Source organism: Sebastes fasciatus, chromosome 20, assembly GCF_043250625.1.
Source record: "Sebastes fasciatus isolate fSebFas1 chromosome 20, fSebFas1.pri, whole genome shotgun sequence".
In the NCBI taxonomy this organism is placed as follows: Eukaryota; Metazoa; Chordata; class Actinopteri; order Perciformes; family Sebastidae; genus Sebastes; species Sebastes fasciatus.
The window spans coordinates 16,706,158-16,718,385 of NC_133814.1; the positions used below are offsets into that span (position 1 = coordinate 16,706,158).

A 12,228-nucleotide genomic window follows, 5' to 3' on the forward strand; every position below is an offset into this window, starting at 1 on the left:
TCTTCTGTTCCTTTCTTTCTTTCTTTCTGCCTGCCGGGGTCAGAGCTGGATGGGACAAATGTCCTCCCCGCGGTGCTGATTTCCCCTGGACGTCCGCAGCAACATATGGGACCCAGGGCATCGGTCCAGAGGCAGAGCCTGCTCCCACTATTGATCTGAGAAATCACCAATGATATGACCTAGCCTACACAAACACAAAGTCTCAAATATTCAATTTAAATAGTGTTGAAAATACCCAATTGCAATTTTGAACATTTAATATTTTCAGATCTGCCAGTGAAAATATCAGTTTTTTGGAATTAGCCTTTTTTTAAATAAGAAATTTTGGTAGGATGAAAAATAAAATGTTTATCAAGCAGTCACCCTTTAAGTCATTTTTGGTAAGTGCTGATATTTTAATGAATTACTTAAATGTGTGACTTGTTAACAAGACAATTGTTTTATTTATACTCACCTGAAGTCTGACAGGTGCTGATGTGAGCAGGCCTACATCCACTTTCACTGTAACCTACTGAGCACTTGCATATAAAAATGCACTTTGTGTGTGCAGCAGTGTAGCCGAGGCCTTTTGCTCACTCTCTAACTCCTCTATTGCTGAATGTACTGAAGGCGTAGTCAAAGAACACACCAAACTAACGGTAAAAATGTCTGATTGCTTTTAATCAGGATTGTAAGTCTCTATTGGTGCCAAAGAGCTCATTGTAGTTTAAACTCATCTGGTGCCGGTCAGTTGCTGCTTTAGCATCAGTTGTTTTGTTGAGTGTGTCAGTGGCTTTGATGCATAGAAATGTTTTCTGTTAAAACAAAAAAAATATACATAAAATATCTTGGTTTCTTTGTGGCAGCTCACTCATGAACTAATCTGGAATTTCAAAATACTTTAATGGAAATAGTTTGTAGGTTGATATAATGCATGTGTAGCTATTTATTCCCATATTGTTGCTATGCAGAACCAACGGTTTTGCAGATCAGATCCATTTGATCTGAATAATATGCAGAACATCTCAGTCTCACTAACTTGATAATTTCACCCCGAGGTGTTTTCTATGAACCTTTTGCACTTTTGTGCAGGATAAAATCCTTATTAATGGTAAATCAAATTAAGGCCACTTCCAAGTTCAAAGCTGCATGAATGTCCAAGCTGGAGAAAAAAACATAATCTGCAGTCTGATTATTTTGTCTCAGGCTTTATCGTATGATATATTAGGTTTAAATACCATTATTTGTGTGCACTCTGCTAATTGTGTTTGATTCTGTATCTTCAATATCCAGTGTTTACTTGGATTATTTGAGTAGAAGCATTTTGTCAAATTGAACTTCAATAATAAGTAGTCTAATTAGCCAATACACCATCTCTGATGTTCTTTTGCCCTGTTCAGATATTTTAGATGCTACATGCCAAGGCACTTATTTGAAAAATATATAGTGTTGTGTTCAACATGAAAATAAATTGTATTTAACCAAGCCCATAAAATCTTAATTTGTAAAGTTAAAAAAAAGAGATAAATCTCACCTCAAGATTTCACCTTTATGCACAATATACAGGGTGGATTGAATAAAAATATATTTACCAGAAAACCAAGCTCAACAATATTACTTTTACCATATTCCTGTCATAAAGATATAAACTGCACAATCTCGGCAGCTAAACCCTCCAAAAAATGTTAATGTTTGATTTAAATAAACAGGAAAGGATAATAACTCAACATATTTTTGAAATGCCTGTTGAAATCTTTGCCAAAGACTCATAATATTATTCCAGACAAGTTTTTTATTATTTTTGTGGAAGTTTTTCTTAAGATTATTTAATGAAAATGCTTCAGGCCTAAACAGTAGGCTAAATATTCACCTATATAGCCTGAGAGTGAGTGTGATGTCAAGAAGAAGAGTTGTTTTCGATCATATCAGACAGTTATAAAACATTTTTTTTTATTTCTGTAGTTTGTGTCATAATATGTTTAGGCCTGTACATCTTTAAGGTCACTCATTCTGCATACAGGATATTACTGGACACATAGGATGTACAACAGTATAGGGATGATGACATCAGTTAGAATACAGAAGGGAATCAGAGGACTCCATCTCTCTCATCCTTTCGCCAAACAATATTTATAGGATTGTCATTAGAGGGTCTGATTGTTGTAGGGGCTCAGTTATTGTTTTCAACAAAAAAACCTTTGTTTTCAACATCATTTTTTTAATCACTGACATGCAGCCAAAGACTCATGATATTATTTTAGACAAGTTTTTTTTATTTGTGTGGAATTATAATTTTAAACTAAGATTATTTAATGAAAATGCTTCAGGGCCTATACAGTAGGCTAAATATCCACCTATATAGCCTGAGAGTGAATGTGATGTCGAGAAGAAGACAGTTATAAAACATTTTTTTTTATTTCTGTAGTTTGTGTCATAACATGTTTAGGCCTATACATCTTTAAGGTCACTCGTTCTGCATACAGGATATTACTGGACACATAGGATGTACAACAGTATAGGGATGATGACATCAGTTAGAATACAGGAGGGAATCAGAGGACTCCATCTCTCTCATCCTTTTTTCCAAACAATATTTATAGGATTGTCATTATGGTCCAGGGCTGGACTGGCATATCGGGCGTTTTCCTGGTGGGCCGACGTCCTTTTGGGCCAACGTATGTCTTTTTTTTTTTTTTTGGCCAATAAAACAGGTAAATCGGCCCATTTCTTTTCCTTAATTGACACTTAATTGACACCCAATCGCTCTGTGCTCTGTGCGACTCACGTTTTTCATCGCCCTCTCCTTGGTTTCCTTAGTTTTTTCCTCCTTGGTTTAAAAAAAAGGGACAGCAGGGGGCAAAAAAATGAATTATAACTGATGAATATTAGATGATGCTTTAGATATTCACATGCAAAGTTTATGCCAGAAAGCAAATTATTCAGTTGCTGAGATTTAAAGGTCAAATTAGAAGTTTTACATAGAAAAAATGCTGTTGCAGTGTACTTATTGCACTATCTATTTATATCATGTTTATTTTTGTTTATAGCTTATTTTGTATATTGTATGTTGGTAGAAATTCAATTTTTGTTTTTTCTTATTTTATTCTAACGTTTTTATCTTATTTTTTTTGTTATTATACTGTTTGACTTGCACCAACAAATCCAAAGTAAATTCCTTATGTATACCTCTTACACCTGGCAATAAACACGATTCTGATTCTGATTCTGATTATTGTGTTATTTGCATTGTTTTAAAGTCACCAGAATTCAGGAAACAAAGTCTCAGGGTCAAAAAAAAATTCTCATAACTGATGAATATTAGATGATGCTTTATTATTCACATGCAAAGTTTATGCCAGAAAGCAAATTATTCAGTCTTCTTTGCTGAGATTTAAAGGTAAAATTAGAAGTGTAACATAAAAAAAAAATGCTGTTGCAGTGTACTTATTATTGTGTTATTTTCATTGTTTTAAAGTCACCAGAATTCAGGAAACAAAGTCTCTGAAACTCAATTTTTTCAGACCCACTGCTTTGGTTTTGAAATCCTCCCTATTTTTGAGGTCTCAAGATTGTTAAGTATGCAAAACAACTAAAATTTGAGGGGATTTCCTTTAACAGAGCCTTCAACAAAACGTGGTACACACAGCAGCACAGATAACCGGTGATGGGGCCAAAATGCCATTGCTGATTTTTTGTCCAAGTCCAGCCCTGAGAGTTGTTTTTAGGGTGTTTTCTCAGTTATGGAAAAAAGCATTGAGATCCTCGTACGGTGGAGCCCTGTCGTGGTGCAAGTGCGCGTCGTGGAAAGGTGGGATGTTTTCCGAGTGCACACCTGCACCTCCACCACTGCGCGCTCCACCTGAGGGTCCAAAAGGTAAGCTGTGTCCTCCAGGTCTGGACGTGGAGAGTCCGGAGTAATGCATAGAGTAATGATAGTTCCTGTCCACCTCCGAGGACTCCTGCTGTTGTCTCCCGGACAGCCCGTTGTTCACGCACCCGGGCGGGCTGTGCGGGGCCTCGTAGTCCGGGCTGTTATAGTCAGGGCCCTCGTACCCAGACCCGTAGGAGTGGCCCCGCACGTTCAGCGCGGTGCTCCCAGGCTGGTAATGCGGGCTGGAGATGCGGGAGCACCGGTAGGAGTACGGGTGCACGGAGAAAGGAGAGCTGGGCATGTGGAAACGAGCTCCATCTGCGCACGGCTCGGTGAGGAAGTTCCTGGTGTTGAGCTGCAGACAACCTGCCACCAGGTTAGTAGTAGGCTGAGAGAGACCTTTACACAACATCTGCACGTAGGCCACCACATCTGGCCGCTTGCCGTTGCGTAAAATCTCCCCAAGGGCGAGGATGTAATTCTTGGCCAGCCTCAGAGTCTCTATCTTGGAGAGTTTCTGCGTCTTGGAGTAGCACGGCACCACTTTGCGCAGGTTGTCCAGCGCGGAGTTTAAGTCGTGCATGCGCGTTCGCTCCCGCGCGTTCGCCTTGTGGCGGCGCACCTTGGAGCGTTCCGCGCGCGCCGGAGTCATCTTGCGCTTCTTCGGTCCGCGCTTCTTGGGTTTGTCTCCGTTGTTTTCGTCGCCTTCCTCTTCCTCTACGTCGTCGTCCTCGCCGTCGTCGGCCATCTCGGACTCGGCTCTGCTGCTGCCTTCCAGCGGCTCGTCCAGGTCGTCGTCCAGGTCATCATCGTCATCCAGGTGATCCAAGGGCTCGCGCTCTCCGTCGCCCTTGCCCTTGCCGTCCTCATGCTCGTCGTCGTCTGCCCAGTCAGCCGCTAGCCTCTGGACGTCAGGCAGGACCTCGCTGAACAGACGGCTCAACATCGTGGCAACCTGCAAATAACAAGACACAGGCCACTCTTTAATCTGCTGCTGCTTTACGCACCCATAGGTGCTGCTGCTTTACATAGACACTAGCTGCTGAACCATAATCATGGCACCTGCACTTTATGATCCATTTATTTGTCTACATTTCGATTTTAATGTTTTTATGTTTGCTTTTAATGTTTGCTTTTCCTGCCAAGAGCTGCTAAACTGTTTTTCGTTGTTTTCAATGACAATGACAATAAAGTCTCTATTCTATTATTCTATTCTATTCATAGGTGCTGCTGCTTACGCACCCATAGGTGCTGCTGTAAAGCTGCCCAGTGAGCTCCCACAATGATGTAAAATTCCCTTATACCCAAAGATAGATTATCAGGTATTTATTTATCAGTAAATTTATATTTGCAGTCAATAACAAGACACAGTCCACTCTTTATCTGCTGCTGCTTTACGCACCCATAGGTGCTGCTGTCAAAGCAAGAGAAGCTCCCAAAAAGATGCAAAATTCCCTCATACCCAAAGATAGATTATGCCTATCAGGTATTTATTTATCAATCTCTGAATTAACAGGTTTTTATGGGCTACAATCCGATTTAAATTCATGCAATAGAGAGAATATTTCTGTGATTCAAAATAATTCTGTATGAATCGTCGCAGACATTTCAAAAAGGTGTGTAACGATGTTGAAATGTTCCTTTAGGGTCCAGAGACTCTGCAGGTTCATGGAGCCAATTTTGGCCACTCTTTTATCTGCTGCTGCTTTATCTGACACCCAAAAAGAAGCAAAACTAAGACAACACAAAAATCTGACAGATCCTTCCTGATAGAGACTTGAGTATATTAAAACAGCAACTTTACGCACCCATAGGTGCTGCTGTCAAAGCAAGACAAGCTCCCACAATGATGCAAAATTCCCTTATACCCAAAGATAGATTAGGCCTATCAGGTATTTATTTATCAGTAAGTTTATAACTTCAGTTTTCATGTTTATCCTGACATGAATCCAGTTCATTAATATAAGGCTGAAGTGGGAAAAAAAAAATCCAACATTTTTGATTTTTTTTTTAGTAAATAACATCCAGGGTTGCATCATTCAATTCAAATTTCAGAAACAAAAAGGGAGAACAATTTTCAGGTTTACAGGTTTTTAACATTTTCTTGGTAAAAGGAGGGAGTGAAATAATTGAGTGAAGAGATGTTTCCACTGGGAGAGAACAAATAAGAGGGTCAGCTGACATCCTGACATGAATCCAGTTCATTAATATAAGGCTGAAGTGGGAAAATGGGGCCTTACAACATGTATTAATCCATTTTAAGATATATTTTTTCAACATTTTTGTTTTGTCATAAGACAGATTCCAGAAATAGTCAATAGTCTTTTAATTTTTATATATAATGATTATTTTAATGGCACAAAGCAACAATGTGGGCCACTCCTCGGCCTCCCCAGGGACGCATTAAAGGCTCCTCAGTCCTATAAATTACACCAACCTGGAGGATTCCAGCACAGCCAGGCCACACTGCACCACAGGGGGCCAACACATTGTTATAATCTCTGAATTAACAGGGTTTTTTTTATGGGCTACAATCCGATTTAAATTAAAATGACTTAAATAATTCCTTATTGAAATGTTCCTTAAGGGTCCAGATCCTCTGCAGGTTCTTGGAGCCCATTTTGGACACTCTGGACCTGCAGGCCACCGAAAAACTGAACTCTAGTGCGTCACATGTGTGAAAGAAAGCTGCTTTAGATATTGATCTGGACTGTCTTTTAAATTCCACTGACGCTTTTATTTTCCTTAATTAAAAAAAAAGCAGCTTTCATGTTAATCAAACCTGCATTTAAAGGGTCAAAAGGCGAGGTTTTAATTTGACATTTGATCATCCTAATCCTTTTAAAAGATCACTTAATGGATATATTTCCCCTCTAAATCCACGCTGTCACATTAACCAATAATCCAGGCTAAACACACAAGTTATTTATTAAAGCAATTTAATTTATAAAATCCCCAAAATCTTCACGGATTACTATTATATTTCCAGTATTGTGAGCTCAGCTGTGCGCAGTGGAGTCCAAGGACGCCTTAGTTTTTTTCTAATCTTGTAAGCACAATGTAATTAATGCCAACCAATACCTTGTCAATTAGCCTGTGTGTCTCTATGGAGAATTCTACCCCCACAGTACACACACACACACACACACACACACACACACATGCACACACATGCACATCTTTTCTATTCTACGATTTTTCTAATAAAACATAATAAACTCTCCAGTGCTCATTTTCTAACATAATACAATGCAAATTATGAATGCAAAAAGTGCCATATATCTATACAGGGGATCAATGTGGATTTATAGATTAATTTAAATAAAAAATATATCAAATGAAACGCAGTTATAGATCGTATATCTTCCATAAGAGCCTGAAGATTATCTGATCACGAGAAAAAGATGCGAGAGAAAAAGAAATCCCTTATTTTTGATAAATGCTCTGCCACTCTAATCCCTCCCTTTACAATACAACATGCAAGTAAAGACAAAAAAGATGCATATTGATCCATATCTGATGATCTAACTCATATTGGTTAAATGAATGTGCAACCTACCTCCGTGGTTGGAGCTCAGTGGCGGAGCAGAGCTGGTTTGTTTACACCATCTCTCTCCGGGTGGGCATCACATCCACACGCCCTGCACGGATGCTCTGCTCTCTCTCACACCTCTCTCTCTCCTCTCTGTCTGATGCTGCTGCTGCTGCTGCTGCTGCTGCTGCTTACTGCTGCTGCTTACTGCTGCTATCCCCAGCCCAGACGCGTGGAGGGATCCGTGTGGCACCTCAGAGGAGAGGACTGGGTGGGTTACATACCAGCTTCTGATGCCAGGCCCATATGGCTGGCACGTCATTGGCAAGAGCCATCACATGAGAGCCGGTGATTGACATGCGGCCGCATTCACAGAGACTGGCTTTCCCCCCTGGGGGAGAGAGAGAGGGACTCGCCATCTGTCACCGAGCTGAAAGAGAAAATGGAATAAGGAGTGACAAAAAAACGCACTGGATTCAAGCAGCTTCTGTTATAGCCCTCCATCTTTTGGTTGGGGAAAAAAACGGGGTTAATCTCATATAGAAGGTTTAGGGGGAAACAATCCCCTTAGAGGAATAATTATAGCAAATCCTATTATGATAAATTTTTAGGATGATATCATTCAAATATTAGTGGATTATTACTAGGTTGGACAAGGGAGAAATGATCCACCATGTGAGGAAATGTATGGAATGTTTTAATTAGAAGACATTCTAATTGTAGAATTAAAAGACGTTCTAATTCTAGAATTGCCGTGACACAAAGGTTCTGGGATAAATAAGGGACCCGCCATAAAGATCAGAGTCAGGGTGCAATTTGCCTAAACGAGTCAATTGAACTGAGCCAAGCAGAGCGTCTTGGTGAGGGTTGCCAGGTCCTGGCTGGCTGGCACAGGTGCTGGTGGGCGGGCTGGTGCCAAAGGTGGCACAGGCACAGATTGCGCATGAGGGGCCAGAAGATGGGGCAGGGCAAAAGAGAGAGAGAGAGAGGGAGGGAGGAAATAAGAATGAGGCTTATCATAAGCCATAATGTTGGTGGAGTACAGTTGATTGGCTCCTGTGAAACAACCAAAAATGTTTGACTGATTAGATCAGTGTATTTGTGGTCATGGATGTCCAGATGAAGACTTGTTATCACCCTGAGGGACACACATGTAAAGAATGGTCATTACATGTGACTAATTCAGATTATTTAGTTAACATTTTTCAAATGTAGACATTCTGATCACATAAAGGTTCCTTTTTAGTCTTCATTGAAATGTATATCCATGTGTTCTTTTCTAAATCTAACAATTTAAAGACAATAATAACAAACAAGTTTATTTCGTAGGCCTATAACATTATGTCATTTCCTAAATTATACACACTAAATTGACTGATGAGGAGCTGAAGATGCATATCCCTAATAAAATAATGATTTGATTATGATGATATTGTTCTATAGTTTTGAGGTTTTTATGTTGTATGTTACAAACCATCATGCAATTCCTTCCACAGCTAAATCTGAATCTAATGTTATAGTGACCAAATTAATTATCAAATCAAAAGAGCTTTAACATTCAAAACGGGTCTGGTTTATTGTATTGTTTGTTTTAAAGGTGGCACAGGCACAGATTGCGCATGAGGGGCCAGAAGATGGGGCAGGGCGAGAGAGAGAGAGAGAGAGAGAGAGAGAGAAAGAGAGCGAACGAGCGAGAGAGAGAGAGAGAGAGAGAGAGAGAGAGAGAGAGAGAGAGAGAGAGAGAGAGAGAGAGACAGAGAGAGAGAGAGAGAGAGAGAGAGAGAGAGAGAGGAAATAAGAATGAGCCTTATCATAAGCCATAATGTTGCTGGAGTACAGTTGATTGGCTCCTGTGAAACAACCAGAACGTTTGACTGATTAGATCAGTGTATTTGTGGTCATGGATGTCCAGATGAAGACTTGAAGCCAACATGGAGCCCCTGTGTTATCAACCCTGAGGGACACACATGTAAAGAATGGTCATTACATGTGACGAATTCAGATTATAAATTTTAAAAAAAGAGCCAATTTTCAAATGGTGAAGGTGAGTGTGAAACTCCATTAGTGGTGGAGGTCAGGGAAGATGGATGGAACACAAAACACAGGGTTTTCACTCAGGAGAGTTTGCATCCCAAGTGAAACCTACAATGTGTAGTTGTCTTTGTGTTCGTAGTTATTTTATCCCAAAATACACATTTTGTTTTAACATTTTTTATGCCTAAACCTAAAGAAGTTGTAGTTTTGCTGCCTAAACCTAAAGAAATCTTTTTGTTTGTGTTCAAAATGTGACGTTTCCTTCAGTTTAACAACATGTTAGAACGTGTTGCTTTTAAGTTTCACTTCACTTTTACAACATAGTAGGCATAGTAGGCCCCTAATGACCCACATCTAAAGGTTCCCTTTTTAGTCGTCATTGAAATGGATTTCCAGAGATAAATCTAACAATTTAAAGACAATACTAACAAAAAAGTTTATTTCGTAGGCCTATAACATTATGTCATTACTTAAATTATCCACACTAAATTGACTGATGAGGAGCTGAAGGTGCATATCTGTTCCCTAATAAAATAATGATTTGATTATGATGATATTGTTCTAAAGTTTTGAGGTTTTTATGTTGTATGTTACAAACCATCATGCAATTCCTTCCACAGCTAAGTGTGAATCTAATACTAGCCTATATGGACTAAATTTATTTAACCAGCTATGAATGCTTATAAAAACTTATAATATTAATCATTTTAAAAAGAGCTTTAACAATTAAAACCTAGATGAGAGTCTGGTTTATTGTATTGTTTTCCTCAGATTGTCTTTGAGTGGTTTAATTTAAGAGGAAAATGTTGAGGAAACTTGAACTTTGTGTCATGACTGCTTGGTCATAATAACCTTGAAATAATGCTGTTATCTGGTCATTATCAGTTAATTGTATGGTTGAGCTAACACAGGAGCAGCAGAGGAGCAGAGAGTTTCTGTGCTTTCTCAGGCTACGTGTGGGTGACATCTACTGGTGATAACAGGTTAGTGCAGCTCTGACTGAAAGTGATGTCATTCCTTTTGGTCAATTATAAACAGTATATGGAGTGAGGAGGTCTTTATTGTATAGTAATGTGTCACAGATATTGTTTTGCTAATAATAAATTATAATATCTATTACTAGATATTAATATATCTAGTAATGAGTGTGTGAAAATGTTCATCTTCCAAAGATGCTTTCAACATAATTCCTGTATTTTTAGACGTTTTAACAATAATATTTTTATTTGAGGTGTTAGGCTAAGCTCAATTAAATGCAAATCTTTGTGATAGCATGTTTAATTTAGTACGAAATACTACCATCAATTCTAACTTTTTTTCTGGTTTAGATTACCTGAATGATTCATACTTTAACTCAATTTCAAATGTATTATTTGAAACATTTGAAAACAAAATGAAACACGTCATAATTACATATTATTATTTGCTCATCCTCTGTATATTTTGATCAAGAACTTTTTCATATAGATACCAGTCATTTCAGTGTTTTTTTGTTGTTGTTGTTGTTTTTAAATACTGTTTATTACCAGTTGTGGAAGGTAACTAAGTACATTTACTCAAGTACTGTACTAAGTACAATTTTGAGGTACTTTTAATTTACTTCAGTATTTCCATTTTATGCTACTTTATATTTATATTTTACATTATGGAGGCAAATGCTGCACTTTTTACTCCACTACATCTATTTAAATAATAATAATAAATTAATTATGGTGCAGTTTTGTGGATTAAGCTACCCAGCAGTATATACAGAAGTTATTTAGTTATACTATTTAGTTAGCTTTAGTTATTTTTAATTAGCTCCACATTTACCAGCTGCAACATTAAAGTGAAGAGCACATTAATGCATCAATAATCCAAATATGTAATTAGATATTATTCTGAAAGGGGCCATAATTATCACTTTTACTTTTGGTACTTTAAGTATATTTTAATGCTAAAACATGTGTACTTTTTCTTCAGTAAAATTTTGAATGCAGGACTTTTACTTGCAACATTGCATTTTTAAATTGTGGTATTACTACTTTTACTTAAGTAAAATATCTGAATATTTCTTCCACCTCTGTTTAACAGCAGTAAGTCATAAGGGACTGTTGTAAGGAGATTGGCGCCTCTTAGTGGTTGAATGAAAGAAGACACTGTGGCAGACAGCAACACTCACCACATTACTGATACAGTGACACTGCTGGATTACACTTTACAGTTATCATTTATGATCATAATAATACTTTAATCCTATAGATTATTGCAGAACTGCAGATCTGAACATTGTAATGCCATGTGAGTGATTGATTGGGATGTTATGTATTTAAATATATGCAAACCTCTCATTCACCCTTCATATCACACCCTGTTTCAGGTGAGACGCATAGTGTTGCAAATGCTCATAAATAGTCCACATGTTAATTTTCTCAAGGACAACACCTGAAAGTGAACTGAGCCACAGACAGGCTGTTTTTTTTTTTTATTTCCAAGGTGGAAGTTTTACTTTTCGTCTGCAGACCTCCTACAGCAGGTCTGAGTCTGCTGTCAGCAGCAACTCTCCTCTGAGCTGGCAGAGACCCAGAGCCTTTCTCAAGTTCACTTCAGTTCAGGGTGAACCTTTGGGACCCCCCTGGTCGCAGGACGGTGTGCTGCTTCTCCAATATAACTGCATGAGAGTGAGAGCCACAAGGAAAATGAACAAATAGTCTTTTCCTTGCTTGTTCCTCTTCCTTTCCTCACTTCGTCCTTATGTCACCCTCTTCCTCTCTCCCTCCTCCTCTTCTCATCTTTAAATGCACATTACATTTACAACACTATGAAGCAGTTA

At 38.5% G+C, this 12,228-nt stretch overlaps 1 protein-coding gene across 1 annotated transcript; it reads right to left on the bottom strand.

Moving 5' to 3' along the window:
- Positions 1-1,912: 1,912 nt before the first annotated feature.
- Positions 1,913-4,842, bottom strand: LOC141759128 (neurogenic differentiation factor 2-like). The gene has a single exon (XM_074621131.1). It carries the CDS (start codon positions 4,794-4,796, stop codon positions 3,714-3,716), a length of 1,083 nt encoding a protein of 360 aa, XP_074477232.1. The 5' UTR covers positions 4,797-4,842; the 3' UTR covers positions 1,913-3,713.
- Between the last annotated feature and the right edge of the window lie 7,386 nt (positions 4,843-12,228).

Coding starts and splice junctions, on each gene's coding strand:
- LOC141759128 (XM_074621131.1), bottom strand. CDS start 4,796: ATGTTGAGCCGTCTGTTCAGCGAGGTCCTGCCTGACGTCCAGAGGCTA.